The 19,585-nt window shown below is 42.9% G+C and overlaps 2 protein-coding genes across 8 annotated transcripts in view; one reads left to right on the plus strand and one right to left on the minus strand.

Moving 5' to 3' along the window:
- The window catches only part of C2H1orf74 (chromosome 2 C1orf74 homolog), a 10,110-nt gene extending 5,363 nt beyond the window's left edge, over positions 1-4,747 (plus strand). For 3 of the 4 annotated variants that reach the window (XM_083172818.1, XM_083172816.1, XM_083172819.1), the window contains exons 2-3: positions 725-785; positions 1,458-4,747. In XM_083172818.1, coding sequence (XP_083028944.1) covers positions 1,502-2,278 — 777 coding nt within the window. In that variant the 5' untranslated portion in view covers positions 725-785; positions 1,458-1,501 and the 3' untranslated portion in view covers positions 2,279-4,747. Of the gene's footprint in view, positions 786-1,457 lie in introns of all 4 variants that reach the window. The other variant, XM_083172817.1, reaches the window with a different exon arrangement.
- Positions 4,748-6,743: 1,996 nt separating this feature from the next.
- The window catches only part of TRAF3IP3 (TRAF3 interacting protein 3), a 73,786-nt gene continuing 60,944 nt past the window's right edge, over positions 6,744-19,585 (minus strand). For all 4 annotated transcript variants that reach the window (XM_083172812.1, XM_083172813.1, XM_083172815.1 and 1 more), the window contains exons 9-15: positions 18,849-18,989; positions 17,793-17,930; positions 14,747-14,891; positions 12,082-12,144; positions 9,098-9,237; positions 8,108-8,221; positions 6,744-6,934 (exon numbers count right to left, since the gene is read on the minus strand). In XM_083172812.1, the coding sequence (XP_083028938.1) occupies positions 6,839-6,934; positions 8,108-8,221; positions 9,098-9,237; positions 12,082-12,144; positions 14,747-14,891; positions 17,793-17,930; positions 18,849-18,989 (837 nt within the window). In that variant the 3' untranslated portion in view covers positions 6,744-6,838. The remainder of the gene's footprint in view (positions 6,935-8,107; positions 8,222-9,097; positions 9,238-12,081; positions 12,145-14,746; positions 14,892-17,792; positions 17,931-18,848; positions 18,990-19,585) is intronic.

Here is a 19,585-nt window from a genome sequence, read left to right on the forward strand (position 1 = left end):
GCACTTTATCATTGATGATGCGTGCTGCCGCGGGTTGCTAGAGATGTCATCTGTATTGACAGGATGACTTAGAATATCGCTAGCTAAACCCTTGCAGCTTTGCTCCCGCTCCTTGCACCATCTATTGTGTACTTAGCTAAGCCATACAATTCTGGAAAATTACTCAAGCACAGGACTAAAGCTGGATACACATTCATAGATATATGTACTTATGGATTGGGCAGTGTGTTTTCCATTCACACTGCCTGATCTGTCGGAACTGACATCACAAGTGGGCAGGCTCATTTTCATGCCCCCGTCCACTGAGCTGTCAATCGCCACCGGCTCCCGTCTCGGCTGATCGCCCATACACACAGCACTATGCGCCAATATATCTCTAATTATATCGAGCATCGGCTGTGTTGCAGAGCAGACGCAATATGTCTGTGAACAACACCGTTCACAGATCTATCACTCATACACACTGGTTGATGATTTATCGGCCGTTCAATCGGTTATCGACACCTGTATGCACCTTAAGTTGTGGGGCAGAGTGAGACGGCCAGATTTAGAACTGGGAGAAAAGTAGTGATGGAAAAGAGGTGGGCGGGCGACCTAGCATACAGTATGTCAGCTGCCTTCATTAGTTAATACAAATAGTGTATACCATTTTCTATATTTACACCTGTAGTACTGTCTAATGCTGTATACACTACTAGTTTATACAAAAGTGCATGTTTTGCAGGTCTCCTTACAGAATCACAAGTGAAATAATTGGCTCCACCTGTGGATCTTTTAAAATGTGGGTGAGTAATGAGTGCACCTGCCGGGTGACTGTAAACATTTAACTTGTTTGGGGTCCTTGAAGACTGAGTTTGGGAACCAGAGTTCTATATCTACATGCTGGTATGCTATATATGTAGTAGTTTTATCCTTTTAAAGTATAGAATAGAATGTATAGGTATATAATGATATACATGTTACTTGGTATGTGCTAATTAGGTGCATTTTTTAAATTCAGCCCCTTCAGTGGTGGGTTTTTCTGGGGCAGGACAAACCTCCTAGGGCAGGTTTGTTCTGCACTGAAGGGGCTGCCGCTGCCCCTGGGCCTGTCACTGCTGCCCCCGTCAGACACTCAGCGGTGTTCAGGGGTGCGCGGGTACCAGGCAGGGGGTGGAGGAGAGTGGCATGCGATCAACGGGGTAAAAAATAGGGGAGGGATGTGTGGGTTGGCTGGAGGGGTGAGTGGGTGAGCATGTGAGAGGTGCTGCCACATAGTGCACCACTGGCGCACACCTATTTATCACTAGCATGAATGGAAATTTTCCGGGCTTTCCAGTGCCAGCAGCACTGCTCAGCCTGAAAATTTGCAAGCATACTACTAAAGGGAATAATTATGTTTTATATTAAACTATTTATATATTGTAGCAGTGTAATCCTCAATGTTTCACTAAAGGGGTTTTGTTTATGTATTATAGATGTCGATACAAGTCCCTTTCATACTTCCTTGAGTTCTGCTTCAATGTCTCTCTTAATGGATCTGCAGTCGGCAGCAAAGAACCATCTAAAAAAGCTGAAGAGGTCATTAGCCCTGACACTCGCTGCTGAGATACTGTCTGTGGACTGTGGAGTAAAGCCATGCTTTTTGTATGACTACAGTGCAGCAGATGTGCTGCAAATCCTGAGCTACCTTAAGGAACTTCAAAAAATGGGTTTTATACAGGGGCCTCTCCACCTTCTTAACATGGCAGAGAATATTCTTATTCTTAATGTGTCAAGGGTTGTCCCTTGCTTGAAGATATTACTACAGAGTAAGGACTTACACGTAATAGATGTTTCTGGCCAGCTCAAGCAACCCAAGATACTTAGCCAGGATGAACTTTATCAGATCCGTTCCCATCTCTCGGATCTTTTGACACATTTGGGACCTTATCTGGAAGAACAGACAGGTACTATAACAGTTGGAGAGCTCCCTTGTCCAGAATGGAATCTCTGCACAATGTTCGGTGTCCTTCTCCATTACCCGGCTGTTTACTGGTTCGACACCACAAAAAACTTTGAGAATTGCTTGTCTCTTATTCCACTGAAGCGTTTCATTATCCAGACCACGTGTCCTAAAATAAAAGTGCATAAACTCCAGCTTTATTCTTTCTCTATTCCCGAGTCGATATATCCTTCTCTGCAATCACCCCTGCAGGCATGGAGCCAGGATGTCAGACGTGTGTTTCATGAACAAGGTCATTTCACAGACCTTGAAATTATCACAGAAACTGTAACACTACCAGCTGTGGCTCTCTAAAGGAATGTGTATATTATGCAAATGAGATAATAGATGCATCTGCTCTGTTTCCATTACAACCCCAGCCTGCAATATATTGTACTTAATTTATTGTAATGACATCAATTTCTTATTGGTTATTATGATGATTACCTGGTCCCTAAAGGATTTATTTCTTCAATATCAACATGTAATTCCTAAAAAGTTATGTTTGCACCTTTTAGGACACAGGTGCCACGAATAGCTGCTACAAGGATGTGACATATTGACATAGTAGTTGAGGTTGAAAAAAGATAATGCGAGATTCCCATTTCAGTTTACCCTTTTTCCAACTATGGCTAAATAGTGATTAGTTGTACCCTGAAAGTTATTTTCCTGAAAATGTTTGTCCAACCTTATTTTCAATGAGTTCAATGTGTCTGCCATCACCCCCTTTTCTGGGGGTGATGACCATATCAGAACCCTTCCTATGAGGGTACGGAATCTTACCTCCTCTAGGCTGAAAGGATTCCCACATGTCCTAGTTTCCGAACTCACAGCAACGACGTTGCCCGATATATCAATATATACACATAGTTAGGCAATATTCTGAACTATCTCTACATGTTAAGCGTGTTATGTGTGTGTTTTCTTTTTATTAAAATGGATTTAAGCAAATAGTTATTACATCTGTGCACAATATCTGGACATGTTACACTAATAACTAAAGTAAATTGTGTACAAGGTTATGCTATTACAGGACTAAAAATGAGACACGTGATTTCTCTAGAAATCGTTGCGTCTTTTTTTCACTCACCTCCAGAGCAAGTCTGATTTATTTATTTTTTTGTAAGGAAAAATCCCTGGTACTTGTCCTGAGGGCCAATTAAATAATTGGAAGCTTACAATTAGCTTACTTAAGGAGCCCATACACGGTCCGTTGTGTATGGCTCCGTTCTGTACTATGCGATGCGCGCTCCCGCGCAGCACATAGTACGGTACAAAAAGTATGTGCTGCACATACTTTTTATACTAGGTACACATCGGATCGCACTGCATGCACACTGCATGCACTAGGGATCCGATCCGATGTGTGCTAATTAAGTCCCAAACGGATCCGTTAAACGGACCGTGTATGGGCTGCTTTAGTCTTATTTACTCACTTTCCGAAGCGGTGTCTTCTCCTCCAGCGTTAAGCTGGTTTCTCACAGACAGATTGATTTGTCATGTCTGTCTGCAGAGAAGAAAAATGAATGATCAAATGAAAGTCAACCGGCAATATTCTGAACTATCTCTACATGTTAAGCGTGTTATGTGTGTGTTTTCTTTTTATTAAAATGGATTTAAGCAAATAGTTATTACATCTGTGCACAATATCTGGACATGTTACACTAATAACTAAAGTAAATTGTGTACAAGGTTATGCTATTACAGGACTAAAAATGAGACACGTGATTTCTCTAGAAATCGTTGCGTCTTTTTTTCACTCACCTCCAGAGCAAGTCTGATTTATTTATTTTTTTGTAAGGAAAAATCCCTGGTACTTGTCCTGAGGGCCAATTAAATAATTGGAAGCTTACAATTAGCTTACTTAAGGAGCCCATACACGGTCCGTTGTGTATGGCTCCGTTCTGTACTATGCGATGCGCGCTCCCGCGCAGCACATAGTACGGTACAAAAAGTATGTGCTGCACATACTTTTTATACTAGGTACACATCGGATCGCACTGCATGCACACTGCATGCACTAGGGATCCGATCCGATGTGTGCTAATTAAGTCCCAAACGGATCCGTTAAACGGACCGTGTATGGGCTGCTTTAGTCTTATTTACTCACTTTCCGAAGCGGTGTCTTCTCCTCCAGCGTTAAGCTGGTTTCTCACAGACAGATTGATTTGTCATGTCTGTCTGCAGAGAAGAAAAATGAATGATCAAATGAAAGTCAACCATTCATTCCCAAACCTTGGAAAATGGACAAGGAGGATTGTTTGGATAATTTAGCTAAATGAAACAGCTTTAATCAATTTGTTTGAATGACTATTGTCTGCTTTCCAGCATTTTGTAGGAAATGGTTAATTGTCATTTGCTCCCATACATTGTCAGATTGCATAGATAAATGTTTGTATGTACCCAGCGTCAGGATCCTGTCCTCTGCATCAGCGGTGAGTTTGTAGTGTGTGCTTTTATTGTCCCCCTTGCGCCATCTAGTTCAGCTTAATATGGCCAATACCATATTTTCGCTGCCAGTGTGAACACAGCTTTTACCCGGCATTTAAATGCTGGTGACTGCGGCTCCGGACCACCATTCTCACTGCTAGCCAAGTTACAGTTACCTTATGGGTCTCCAACCCGGGTTATAAGCAAGGTAGGGGACTGGGGAATTTCAACCCGGGTTGTGCCGTTCACACTAAAGAAAAACCTGTGTTGAAATAACTGGGTCATGCTTGATACGGTAATTTGCATGAGAACATGGTATAACTGAATTTGCACCTGCAAGGAGTATTTATAAATAACAATGCATCACTTGTAGCTAGGGTGACCAACTCATCCCTTTAATCTGGGACACATATTAATTACACAGGTTCTGTGGCTGGCTTTCACCTGGTTTTAAACTGCCACACCTCAAGACTCCATTTCACCTGGTTTTAAACTGCGACAGAACCTGTGTAATTAATGTGTCCCGGATTAAAGGGATGAGTTGGTCACCCTACTTGTAGCCATTACAGCTTCTAAAATTCTAGGGCAAAATAATTAGTTTTACCTTGATGCTTAATATAATAGAACTTGATTATTTTTGATACATGTGGTGCTACAGACTTTCCTTAATACAATAGTGTGCTGTAAGCAGCCTGAGTAAAGGCATACACTAGTGCAGCTTATCGGACTCATGAAGTCACATGCGATTTCTCTTGAGCTCCCCAGCAGCTTCCCTGTCAACAAAATCACATAAGATACACCGTATAAGGTCCTTTGGTCTTGCATGTGATCCTAGTCAAGGCTGTAGAATGCGATAAAATCTTTGTGGCAGCCATGGTGACCGCACATTGGATCGGAATCGGAGATGAAGCTCATGCTATTGGACACTTTTCATGCAATTTCTCAGCCCGACATGTTGGAAAATTATAACTGTGCCAGCATGATGGGGTCCAACACCCAGACCCATACCCAGTATTGGGGAGCCCCAGTGACACAGACACCTTGACGTACGCCCTGGGTTCTTAGCCCTATATGTGCAGATTTATGCAACCAAGATCTCTATATTATCTGATTATTATGTAGATATTTCTCACTCAGTGTGCAATTGGGATACAAAATGTTTTTTCCTAACCAGAATTACTCCTCCCTTTTAGCAACTTAGTGAAATCACAATTTGATTGAGCAGCTTGCCAACAAATGTGTTGTGTGGCTGTGGCATTATCCTGCTGGCTGGTTGGGCCTGGTGCCAGTTCACAAAATATGGGGGGACCACTATTCGTTTTGTCCCCTGTATTTTGGGAACAAGGACCAGCCCTCAAGAGAGTCGCAGCTAGACGAGAGATGGTGGGCTACAGATACACATCATGCTTGTTTGTAGGCATGTGCCTGGCACTGGCTGGACATTTGCACACTCCGTAAGCATTCTGGGTCAAATAGCCTTTCTTATCCAAACTAGTACTAACCTGTTATATTTAGGATATAAACATATCAAGGGAATGTACAGTATATAAAATAAAGCAAAGCGAGATGCTGATATAAAAGGAACCTGCAAGAAGTAACATTGACGATTGTTGAAGGGTTTTGCTCAAACTTTCAAGAACATATTGCATAATAAACATGCAGATAAATCCAAAGGGGGAATTTACTTATACCATGTTCTCATTGCCGCCCCTGCAAAATACTGGGTTTTTTTCCTGTGTTTTTGGCGGGGCACAGATCATCTCAGCTCACAGACCCCTTTCATACTGCACCTTAAACCCAGGAAATTCCTGTATCTGTCCCGTTCAGCTTGCTTTTTCACATCCTGTGTGAAAAACCTGGGTCGCGCCTGTTCACACTGGTGGACACCCGGGTAATTCCCAGGAATAACCCTGCAAAAAACCCATGGGTAATTCCTAGGGCATTACATCCGGGAATTTCACTCACACCCGTTCACACTGAGATAGGACACGGGAAATTACTGCTTGCCCTGGCAAAAACCTGGGTTTTTGCGGCAGTGAGAAGGGGGGATAAGATGGGAGTTCTATCTCACATCGGATGTTGCTATGGGCAACCAATCAAGCTATTTATTTAGCACCTTCTTGAAGATAATACATAGTATCTGAGTGGTTGCCCGTAGCAACGTCCCATGTGAAATACAACTCCCATCTTAGTAAATTTCCCCCAAAGCATCTTGTTATTACTTTGATTTGTATGTTTTTGTTCTTATCTGCATCAATAATCATATTCTTAGAAATCCCCAGTGTCAATTACCAGCTGACAGAATAAACTGAATGTTTACCAGAAAACAAGACTGAAACAAGGTTTCTTTTGAAAAATATATTTAAATGACACTAGTAACTTCAGTAAGAAAACAAGCTTCTGTATAAACTATTTCCATCTATAAAGTTGAGGTAGTCAGAAGGTTCAGTCTAGATAACAATCCATGTGGGTAGAGAAATAGCAGGCGAACATTACAGCAAACATCAGTATGAAGACTGGCGTCCAGCAACAGCAATGTTTCTGTGGGGAGACAGGGATTAATTGACATAGAATACAATAAGGAAAGAGGGCTATTTCAGCACTTTACATGTAAATCTGGTTACATTGCCAGTAAAGGAAGTACTTCATAATAAACTTTTTAACCTCCTCCCACCATTGAGCTAGGGGCAACTAAACATCCCCTGAAAGTAAATGGCCCAGGTACTCAGAGGGGGCATGGCCTATGCATGGAGGTGTGGCCAGCCCCACACCTCAGTAAATATATATATATTTTTTAAATCTTCGTACATCACAGAGAGAGAGAGAGATCGGACATTGCTTCTGCAGCTGCCTCTTCGCCAAGTGCTGCTTTCTGCAACAGGGAAGGGGAGAGCAGCAAGATATGGGGCCCTCCAAAATAGGAAACTCTCTACTACCATCCTCCGCTACAACTTGAATGTCTATTAAAATGTGTAAATACTCATATCAACTCCTTGGCAATAAAGACCCTATTCCCATATAAGACAATTTAAATTCCTTTACTCTACGACTCTGATACCTCCCCCCTCCCCTCCTTCCTTCTTTTTCTCCCTTCACTCTCTTTCCCTCTTCCTCTTCTTACTCGAGCCTCTCCTCGGCATCCTTGGGAACCGGGTAGGCGGCAATGGTTTGTTTTATTAAAGTTGCTTATATTGTTTTGTCCTCTGTTTTGGACAAAAAGCAGTATGGCTATACACGCACATCTTTCTAGGTGAAACAAAGAATATGACAAATTATTGTTATAAGGTTATACGGTATACGCATAAACTGAATCTGTTGTGAACCGCACAGCCTTCTTCTTACAAGATAGATCATCACTCTAGATGTGTGTGTGTTGCCCTCATGATTCAAGCTGTTATATTAAGTTAGGAAAAAGTTACTTGAAGCTTCTCATTGTCTTAGAACAGTACAAGACATACATGTACAATTTATTGTTTGACCTCTTCTGCATTATATATGTGGACACTTATTGTATACGGTCTCATTACTTAAGCTTCAATAAAATATATATTGGGGGAAAAAAAAAGATGTATAAATACAATTTTTAGCTTTACATTGGAAATACAGCTTCTTGAAAAATAACTGAAAATATAAATCAAGCTAGGTACAATCTTTCAACTGCTGTTGCTTTGACTAGAAAGGAAACCAAAAAGTTATTTCACCAAGATACTGTACCTTTAGTTTCCATTTATGAGTTTTCTTGAACCCATTCCGACACTGCTGTAATTTTCTCCGACAAGAATAATATTCTTCTGTTATCAGCGCAACTTCAGTCTTCAGACCTGCACACTGCCAGACACAATAGTTATAATTAACACCATAGACAATTTAGCCCCTACTCTCCAATCCAAGTTTAAACACTCTGATCATTGATCAGATGCAGATGAATGTTTAAAAATAAAAAATCAGGCAGAAACTTACTATGAGTTGATTTCTGTGAAATCTTGTTATTCGTTTACTAATTGATTCATATTTGTCAGCTGTGTTTGCTGTATGTGCCAAACACTGCAGAACATGAAGTCTGCACCCAAAATAGGGTGTAATGCCATAGTGGTCACCCTGGCCAAAGTGTTAAACACCCAGTCAACCCATGGTGGGGATTGCTAAAGAAGTGGGGACCCCCAATAAATGGGTCCCCCTCTCTAGTTTACCCCAGGCCTGTGCTGAAGCTGGGGCATGCCTGCTGGTGGGTGCAAAGTTGATAGTGGGATGTTGTAAAAAAAGTAATTATGTCCTTTATATGGGAACAACAGGTCCCAGCAAGCATCCTCTATGTGCCTGTTGGTGGAAAATCTCAAGGACCTGTAAAAACTCTTGGGGATGTACCCAGCACTTACTGCAGTGCTGGGCTAGCCCAGTTTTACCCCTGAATAGATGCTGAGTGCATACACACTGCATCTATTCATCAGCCGCGGCATAGGAATTGGGACGGCACTGGGTAAGTTGTTGTGAGCAGGTCATCACAATTTGGGCATTTTCCCATTTTAAAATCAGCACGGTGTGGTGCCGGCTAAAAGAGCCTAATGTGAACGCTAAACATTACAGTAAATCAATTCACTTATAGCACTAGTCATCTGCATACATTCTCACCAATACACTAGTGAACTTGTGTAAATGAGCCTTCGTGATGTTCTAGGTGCCTAGTGGCAAAGGATACATATTTACCTCCTTTTCTTTTGCCATTAGTTGGTCTTTAACAACTTGGAGCTGGTCACTCTGCAGCGCTTCATCTGTGTCACACGTCTGTAATGTTGTGTCTTCGGTAATATCTGACAAATGTCTGTGCTCCAATGCTGCAAGCTCAGCTGCAAAAGCAAATCCACATTTTTTGGTGACTGAAAATCATTAACACATAATCTGACACGCCTACAGTAGTAATAAAACCAAATGATCCTTATGTTTTACAGAACCCATCTACAGTGGTGTCCTCATACATCTAGCCTCAATATGCCACACAGCATGAGAAGCTTGCATTGCACTTTTTTTCTTGCAAAATGCATCTTATTCACAACATGATGCAACCAGGACGTCGACTATTTTAATTAATTGATATGCAACACTTCGGACTCAGTCGTTATGCAGATTAAGAGACTATGGTGGTGATTTTAGTTCACTTCCAAATTTGCGAGTTCGGCCCTATCCCAATGGTTGTGGGACTGCACATGCGCATGGTTTAATATGCCCATGTGCAGCCCCACTTGGGAATGGCTACAGTGACCTGCATAGTCACCGAGCCGTTCGCAAGTATCAGGGCAGCGGGCGGTGGCAGGAATGGGGCTCGCCCTTGTCATGTGACATCAACTCACTCATGTCATGTGATGTCAGCAGCCCGCCTGCGTACCCATGGGAATGCCCAGCCAGAGGCAGAACTCTGGTAGGCAATGGAGTCATCTGCCGCCGGGCTCCTGCTCTCAAGGGGGCATCTCTTCACCACTGCCAGTTTAAATCCATTAATTGAAAGCCATCAAATCACTTCTGTGGCTGAGTTGTGAAATATACATGTGTACTCTCTCACTCTGTAAATGTATATAATATATATTTCGAATAATGTTGTGTGTGTGTGTGTGTGTGTGTGTGTGTGTGTGTGTGTGTGTGTGTGTGTGGCACCAATATTCATCTTGCCTCCGGGCTTATGGGACAAACTTACTCCACTGTGCCCAGCATTTTCATGGCGATGCCCATAAAACGCTAGGTGTTCTCATGGTCCAGCACCATCACCTACCCTCTCTCCCGCAAACAGCGCGTGGAGTGTGTAACTCACAGCGGCCATTTGCTGTTTACACATGCACAGAAATGCGCATCGGGACAGGGGCCGAATTCAGATCACTGCGAGTGATCCTGAATCGGCCCCTTAGTCTTCATGGCACCCGAACATTCCTGGTTTTAAAGATATCCATGCTTAAGCACATTTGACTGAATTTGGGAACCACTATTCTAAAGTATTCAATTATTCACAATCATCTGCAGAGCCCTCAACACCTCATCTCACAGATTGGTCGCTGACCCGATCCTCGTATAAGTAGTGATTTCTTACTCCTGTCATAGGCGTGTGCCAAGTTTACACAGGCACACCCTAATGCTCACGCCAACTAGCAGGGTTCGAGTGTCACCCTTCTAAGGGTATACAACATGCCTGTAACTTCCTGCCGTGACCGTGATTCACCCATCCGCCTCTGACAGTCCATGGCCATTTGAAATGTGTCGCCGGCGCATGAGCCAATGTGAGCTTGTGGTCTGGCAGCCCATCAGCGCAGCTGGTGGGCCGCAAGCCCTTATTGGCTCACTAGCCACTGCCGCATTTCAAATGGCCGAGGGCTGCTGAATGCCCTGTAGCTGAAGCGCCATAGCGACGGGGTAAAGGCATGGGCCATTTCCCCAGTCCCACAGCCTGATGGTTCACATGCTGTGCTTCCGTTCCACAGCACCGTGCTGTAGGTCATCTGGGGCCATCCGCAGGGCAGCGCTGCACCTACTATAGGTATTGTTCATCAGAAGGAGAAGAGGGAAGAGAGGTGGTAGGCGGCAGTGTGTCTATGGTCCCTGTATATGTGGGTCAGTGTGCACTTGCATGTGTGTGTATGTCATTGTGCCTCTGGTCCAAGACTCCCAGTATATGTGTGTGTGTGTGTGTCAGTGTGCCCTCACAGTATGTGTGTGTGTTTGCGTGCCACTGGTCCCTGTATATGTGGGTCAGTGCCATATTATCGGTGTGTCAGTGTACCTCTGGTCCCTGTGTGTGTGTGTCAGCGTGCCTCTGGTCCCTGTGTGTGTGTGTCAGCGTACCTCTGGTCCCTGTATATGTGGGTCAGTGATCCCTTAGGGATCAATCCTATAGTGCGCAAAGGGTGCAATGTGCCATTGCCAATGCATTTGAATGCCTGCAACAGCCCCAGAACTTGCACTCTTTGCCCTACTTTGCAGCCAAGTGTTCGGAGCCCTACAGGGCAGCGATAACTGAGAATCTCGGCCACCGTAACATACGGCTGCTGCCTCAATGACTCGCACCCTCAAGACCACTGCAGCTAACAGGCTGAACCCCAGAGTGCTGGTGTTTGATATGATACATACCGAAAAAATAAGAACTCCGTAGAAACATTAAACCTGGGGTAGCCAACCCTAGTCCTCAAGAGCTACCAACAGCTCATATTTTGCAGGTCTCCTCACAGAATCACAAGTGAGCTAATTAGCTCCATCTGTATATCTTTTAAAATGTGTCAGTGATTAATGAGTGCAGCAGCTAGGTTGTCTGGAAAATGTGAACTGTTGGTAGCTTTTGAGGGCTAGGGTTGGCTACCACTGCATTAAACAGTACTATTACTTTAAAGTGCTCACTCACACTCACGCACTGGAAAAATAGATTGAGATGAAAATGGTCTGCTTTAGTAAAGGATAATAATGTGTTTTCCATAAGTGGACCTTTTGCCAATGCAGCTATTGTACAAGCAGTGTGTGTTAGGGAATAAAAACGCTGTAATGTAGAACACAATGTTAAACACACAGCATTTTGAAAAACAGTAGGAATGAGCCATAGGGAAACCATTCATTCTATTTTTAATGTGGTGTTGGTCAGTGGGCGAAAAGAGCATTAACAGCAGATACTGTAGGTGTGAACAAGCCCTAACCATTAACTACTGTTACTAACAACTTACTGTGCAATGCATTCATTTGTGACCGCATCTGTAGTTTTTGCTCTTCTGCATTCCTCAATCTTGCTAAAGAAAAGAAGGTGCATAGTTAGCCATCTACCAAATTAACAGTTACTCACATGTTCATGTACTCTTTAAATGGAGCCACTTTTTTATCTAGTTTAAAGAAAAAAAAAAAAAGTTTTACAAAATAATGTAATGGGCATACATTGCAGGGACACTTATTACTGCTACAATTACAGAACATTTAGCGCTTCGCAAACTTCTGCTTTGCTTATTTCTCTGTGGTGTTATTTACTGTCAAGGATATAAAGGCATAAGGGGCGACTACCGACCAAATCCCAGCAGCAATCAGAGGCATACTCCCATAACCCACATTCATTACCAACCATCCTGCAGTACTCAGACATACACTTATTCACTACCAGCAACCCCAACACACATCCTCTCCCCACTTTCATTGTCAACACCCCAGAGCTGGATTAAGTCTTTGGGGGGCAATAATACATAAGACTGGGTTGGCCTAAAAAGCGAAATCTGCACCTAGAAATGTGTTTTTTCCTTTATATACAGTGCAGTAAGTGCAACAGGAAGGTGCAAAATGCACCCTATTCTATAATATTTGATCACTGACTGGGCTGACCTGGTGCTAAATTGAACACACTATGCAGAATGTAATCATAACATCTAATTTTCATCATCTGACTTCCAGAACAAAATCTGATTTTGTGCTAATCTGCAAACCTCGGCTCACCAGCTGCCAGCTCCTCTGCCAAATCTAGACGCACCGGGGTACATCAAAGCTTATGCTGTGACTAAATACCTTAGGGGCCGATTCAGGTTGGCTCAGTAAGGTGCGAAGATCGCAGTTTACCGAATGCCTGAGGCTCTGCCCTCCACACCGCCGATTCCCCTCATTAACATGCGAGGGGTTATGTAACGAAGACATCCCTTTGCTGCAGAAGAAATTATTCAATGGTTGCCGTCCAGCAAATGATTTCTTCTAGCTTCACAATAAAAGTCAGTGGGTAGGGTACTGACTTTTTTTTCGCGAGCGCCAGGACAAAGACGTGCAGATGCGCATAATAGACATTGTGCAGTATCCAAAACATTGGGACGGGGCCAAACTCGCTAATTAGACAGTAAACTAGAATTACCCCCTTAATACACATCATAAATAATGTCGGTACCTGTGGATTATCACGGCTCCCATCGCATGCCATCGCATGCCATATGTAGTGGCATGCGATTGGATACGATTTTTGCCGTTTTTTGGCATTTTTTTCCCAAAAATCGCATGCAATCGCATAGCATGCGATTTGGTCGCATGCGATCGCATGCGATTTTTAACAGAAATGCATCCAAATTTGTATAAAACATGTTCAATGGCCCCCAAATGTCATTTTTCAGGCTGTACCACCCCCACTATCACCGCGAACCCGAAGCGTGGCGAGCGTAGCGAGCCCGCGAGGGGCGGCGGTACGCGTCCTACGACCTTTTCATTCCCCCACTATCCACGTCGGCGTGGAGTTGAGAACAGAAAGTGTGGCGAGCGGACGCGGACACCTGTGAAGCCCGCGAGGGGACGCGTATACCTGTGAAGGTATCCGGCTGTGCTTGCCACGCTTCGGGCTCGGTGGCTCGCTGCGCTCGCCACACTTTCTATTCTCAACTCCACGCCGACGTGGATAGTGGGGGAATGAAAATGTCGTAGGACGAGTACCGCCTGCGCTCGCCACGCTTCGGGTTCGCGTTGATAGTGGGGGTGGTACAGCCTGGAAAATGACATTTGGGGGCCATTGAACATGTTTTATACAAATTTCAATGCATTTGGATGCATTTCTGTTAAAAATCGCATGCGATCGCATGCGACCGCATGCGATGCGATTTTTTTACCATACGATGCACATCGTGGGAGCCGTGATTGTCCACAAGTACCATAATGTCCATTGTGTGTTAATAAGGAATCCGTAGCTTTGGTCTTACCCAGATCTGACATTCATGTTAGTACCATTCAGGTAGTAAATATAGGTTATAGTAGGAGATAAAGTGTTCTATTCATGAAGCCAAGAGAAGCCCTATTTTTCTCCTATGGGTTATTCGCAGAGCAGGTTACCATGGAGAACTTTCTGACATCTCCAGGGGCTGCCCTGCTCTATGGCTGAATAGCATCACCATACTTCTGTATGGTGAGTACAATTCATTAGAGAATGTAAAGCCCTGGTTTGCTTTCCACCACTGAGTACAGATTTGCCAGCTCAGAATAGCGCTTCAATGCGAAAACAGCAGAGAAACTCAATGGATTTCCTGCTCTCTGTCCAGCAACCAGCCCAGTTATTGGGCAGAGAGCAGGAAATCATTGAGCTTCTAAACCTCTGTCGCAGGCGGGGCCTGCTGGCTGTCTCCAAGCAATCCAGATGAAACTGCCAGAGAAGACTGCACCGCTGGATCCCAGGATACCGGATCGCATAGAACGGTTAGTACAGTATACATGATCAAAGCTATATCCCACATCAAACTGATGTACAGTATAGTGATAAGTAGCAATTCACTTTTCACTATGTATGTGAATAGACTCCAAAGAATGGATCTAAAGCAATGATCAGTCCAACATATTATCACACAGTGAAAAGAGACCATAATAAACAGGCCTATGAGTTATAGAAACCTTGTAAAGAACCCTGTTGCTCTTTCTGTAGCTCTAGGTCCTCCTGAAGCTGCTCGTTCCAGGCGTGCAATTCGATGTTCTCTTTTTCTAGGCTTTGTAGGCGGTTCTGAAGTTGCCGACATTGTGAATCTCGAGTTTCAACCCACTGAAAGTATGGCAAAAAAAATAAAAGTACTGTATGCTCAAGATATTATTCTGTCTTGTGTACACAATATCATACTGTAATTAAGTATTAACTAGGGGTGGTACAGTGCATTGTACAGCCCCATAGCAAAATTTGGGAAAATCCAGTCACAACCACTGTAGCTTCCAGAACTGTCTGAAAAACAGAGTGAATGCTTTTACGAAGTATGTGAGGTGTGGTGCATGTGTTGCCCGCACAAGCTCAGAACAGGCCCATACTCTGTTGAGATAAAAAAGGGAGAATTAGCCAGGCAGCAGTGCATTGTGCTGGCAGTGGAAGCCTTATTATTATTATTATAATTTTATTTATAAGGCGCCACAAGTGTTTCGCAGCGCCGTACAAAGGAACAATACAGGGAGACAAAACTTGGCATAACATTGAATAAATAACAAAAATACAGTACAAATAAAGAGCACCACAGTTCAATACACATTACAGCTTAAATGTAAGTAGTGAGGACCCAATCAACATACAACTAGAGGCTTGAGGCCAATGATGGAGATGAGTATGCGGACAAAGATGGTCACTGAGTGTTGGAGTATAGGAGAGCTGTGAGTGAAATGTGAAGAGGGCTTTGACAACAGGAGGGAAGAGGGCCCTACTCGGAGGAGCTTACAATCTAGTAGGAAGGGGAGACAGACAGATTACAAGAGGTGCAAGCGAGGGGGTGGTGGTTAGATAGAAGCCTTGGATCAGGACCGCAAGCCGATATTAGTGCCAAGTAATCTAAGAGAAGATTTGTTGAAGTGTGGGAGGACACTGGAGCAATAGTAGGAAATCATGCAAATACAGAGAGAATGCGCAAACTCCTCATATATGTAGGTAACATCTAAGTGATATGATGCTGTAATTCTAACTAGTACACAATATGAGAAACATTCACTAATGAAGTCTTATCTCTATGCTACTTTTACACATTTTGCACTCAGTACCTAGATTTATTCTAAGGAGGGAAATTCAATTTCAGACGAAGTGTGCAAATTGCTTTTGCGATGGCTGATGCGCCTACTATGGCATCTCATCTCACACCCTTCAGCCACCCGGCTGAATCCCGAATGCATGCAAAGGTTAGTAAAAGGTTTTGTGCAAGATTGGGCTGGCCTAAAGTGCCGCTGTTACCGCACTAATTCAGCTGAGCAGTCGACTTTGGATGTAATTGAATTCCTGCCTAAGTCAGACGCATTCAGAAGGGGCCAATACGAACACCGAATGATTTCTGTCCCCTTCGGCCGCATGCAAGATGATGTGTTCTCACATGGCACCGAGGGGATGCGCTGGCGACAGGGAGTGCTCGGTGGACAGCGCTGACCTGTTTGGTAGACTGTGAGTGAACGCACAGTCTTACATTAGAAAAGCACATTTAATGTTTAATCCAAAGCATATACAAATATATATGCTTCGGATTGAAAATTAAATGTACTTGTTTAAAAGTCAATTCAATTTGACTTCTGAAACAGTTTGCTGTCTGAGTGTAGTTATACAATACAAAGAGGGCGAAACATATTGACTAATCTTTTCTTTGCTTTTACAAATGCAAGTGACGCTGATAATGCTTCTAGAGCAGTTTTATACGGTTAGGATGTCCTTGTACACAACCTTTGCAGTTAAGTATTAAGCATACCTTTATGTGATCTGAGAGCAATAATAGCACCCAGAATTGCAATGCAGTATGCTATTATTCCGCCATGATTTAACACTAAACAGCTGCAGGTCACTGCAATGTGCTGAGAGTCCAGAATGCAAAACCTATGAGAGCAGTGACTAATGCTAGGAAGGGAGATATTGCAGATGCGATCAGTGTTATCAAAGTCTGTGATACATGTGGGTGATATTAAATATTTGCGGTTAAATATGCCCCTAAGTCTACTGACCGTATAAGAAGCAAATAGTGTAACTACAATCAAGGACTCATGAATACAGTGTACGTACAAAACATCCCACAGCAGAATCCAGTGATCCTAGAGATTGTGGTTGTGTATAGGGCAGAGGTTCTTAAGGCAAGGTAATGGTCCAGGCTTTAAATATTTCCATGCTTGGCCACAGGTGAATTCATTAGTACCTCAGTTAGTTTGATTTAACCATCTATGCGGAGCCATGGTCATCTTTAAAACCTACACCGTTCTGGTGCATTAAGGACCATGGGCTTAAATCGGACCTCATTGCAGGCCAAATTGGTTCTGAAAATGGGCAAAAACCATGTTATAAAGCAATGTAACATGTGCAGAGAGTGTTCGATTTCTGTGCAGTATTTTGTTTGGTACCTGTGTAGTTTCACGGCGGCAGCTTACACTACGTTTGAAGCTATGTTATTAGCGTAACCCAATGGCTGCCTTACTTGTTTCGTTTCATGGCGGCAGCCTAAGCTACGTTATCAGCGTAGCCCAATGGCTGTCTAGTGTAGTCAGCGTAGTGACTTTGTGGCAACCATGCGTAGTCAGCGTAGTGTCACCGTGAGGCAGCTACTACTGTTGCAGGGAACTGCATCTCTGTTCTCAGCATCCTTGGCAAGCCTAGTGAATGCCTCTCATACAGCGCCGGCATGATGCGTTTCGTGTCCTCCCAACCGTTTCATACCCCCACTATCCACATCGGCGTGGAGTTGAATTTATAAAGTGGCGAGTGCAGTTAGCCACCGAGTCCGAAGCGTGGCAAGCCCCGCGAGGGGACACGGAATACATGTAAAATAATCCGCGTGCGCTCTCCACACTTTATAAAATAAACTCCACGCTGACTTGGATAGTGGGGGTATGAAAAGGTGGGGAGGACGTAAACGGGCCAGGGTCATGGCTGTCGGGACAGATCGACAGTCGTGACCCAGGATTGAATACCCCCATAGTCTTGTTACACTCCTTATTCGGATACCTGGAGTTTGCTCTGAACTACACTCATCTCATTCTTCAGCTCGCAGTGCTTGTTGCACAGTTCAGTCCACTCTCCTTTCAGGTTTTCATATTCTTCTTTCCACAATTTACATTCATCCATTGAGACCACTAGAGACATCTGTAATATGGGATACAAGCCACAATATTTAAACTTTTGCATAGGCATTTTCAGAAATGATCACCAGTGCCTGCATGCCTCACTTGTTCAGACACCAAAAGATATACTACAGGTCAGTCTCGAGAAACCGAAATACTGTGCATGCTTCTTACTGTATTCTAGGATTTGGTGTTGGTATTATGATTTGGTGTTGGTATTATTCATCTGAATACTTAGATTGGTTACATATCAGATAGGACATGATGTCACACTACGTGAGAGAATTATTAATAAGCACTCACTAACTGCCAGTTTGAGTCCTTACATTGCATCTCTGTGACACCTACATTAGTGCTATTTAATTCCAGGTGATGTTTGTGTTTTACCTAAATATCAAGATCACTAAGTCTAAATGCCTAAGCTGACACTAATATCATACACTATCTTGAGCAAAGCCTAAACTGACACTAACATTATACACTATCTTGAGCAAAGCCTAAACTGACACTAACATTATACACTATCTTGAGCCAAGCCTAAGAGGACACTAATATTATACACTATCTTGAGCCAAGCCTAAGAGGACACTAACATCATACACTATCTTGAGCCAAGCCTAAGCTGACACTAACATCATACACTATCTTGAGCAAAGCCTAAGCTGACACTAACATCATACACTATCTTGAGCAAAGCCTAAGCTGACACTAACATCATACACTATCTTGAGCCAAGCCTAAACTGACACTCACATTATACACTATCTTGAGCCAAGCCTAAGAGGACACTAACATCATACACTATCTTGAGCCAAGCCTAAGCTGACACTAACATCATACACTATCTTGAGCCAAGGGTTTCATATGAAGCTTACATTGTTGGGCATTGCATTTTATTGCAACTGACTAATACATTTGTGTCAATTCTTACATTACTAACCTGAGTATTCTGTAAACGTTTCTCTGTCATTATTTTATCATCTGTTAATTTCTGGAGAGATTCTTTGGCCTTTTCCTGGTATTTCTGTTTATGTTCCTCCATCTCTAGCAAGACTTTTTTCACACTTGTCTTTGGAAAGTTCTATTAAATGAGGCATAAATAAGTTATATTCTCTGCAGATTCTATGTAATTAGAGAACACAATATATGTAACTGCTCATACATTGAATGGCAAGTAAGACTGACCCAATATTGCAGCAGAAGGGACCCACCACAAGCCAATATTATCCCAATTCAATCATAGGCCTCATACATGAACAAGTGGGGGAGACATTCCTGGTACCCCAAATAATGACATATTCATTAACAGAATGCAACAGAAGGCTGTAAGTGGCATAGGGACAGTACTTGAAATGTATCAAATGGCTTTAAAAAAAGTAAATTCTTTAAAAAAGCTTACAAATTTAATTTAATAACAACAAAAAGGCAGAAAAGTATAAATGAAAGTCTTACAAAAACAAAATTAGAGACCAATTTAGTAACATTATTTTTACTAAAATAATGTAATAAAAAGGTGTTTTCACACCCATTTCACATTATTTTTTAAGTTTTACTTAAATGTATTAATCGGATTTTGAAAACGATACATATACAGGGATTTTGAAAACGATACATATACAGGGACAAACATGACTCCCAAATCAAATGCCCACTTTTTCCCTTTGAACAACATTTAAA

The sequence above is a fragment of the Crinia signifera genome, chromosome 2 (assembly GCF_055691185.1).
Source record: "Crinia signifera chromosome 2, ASM5569118v1, whole genome shotgun sequence".
NCBI classification, from domain to species: domain Eukaryota; kingdom Metazoa; phylum Chordata; class Amphibia; order Anura; family Myobatrachidae; genus Crinia; species Crinia signifera.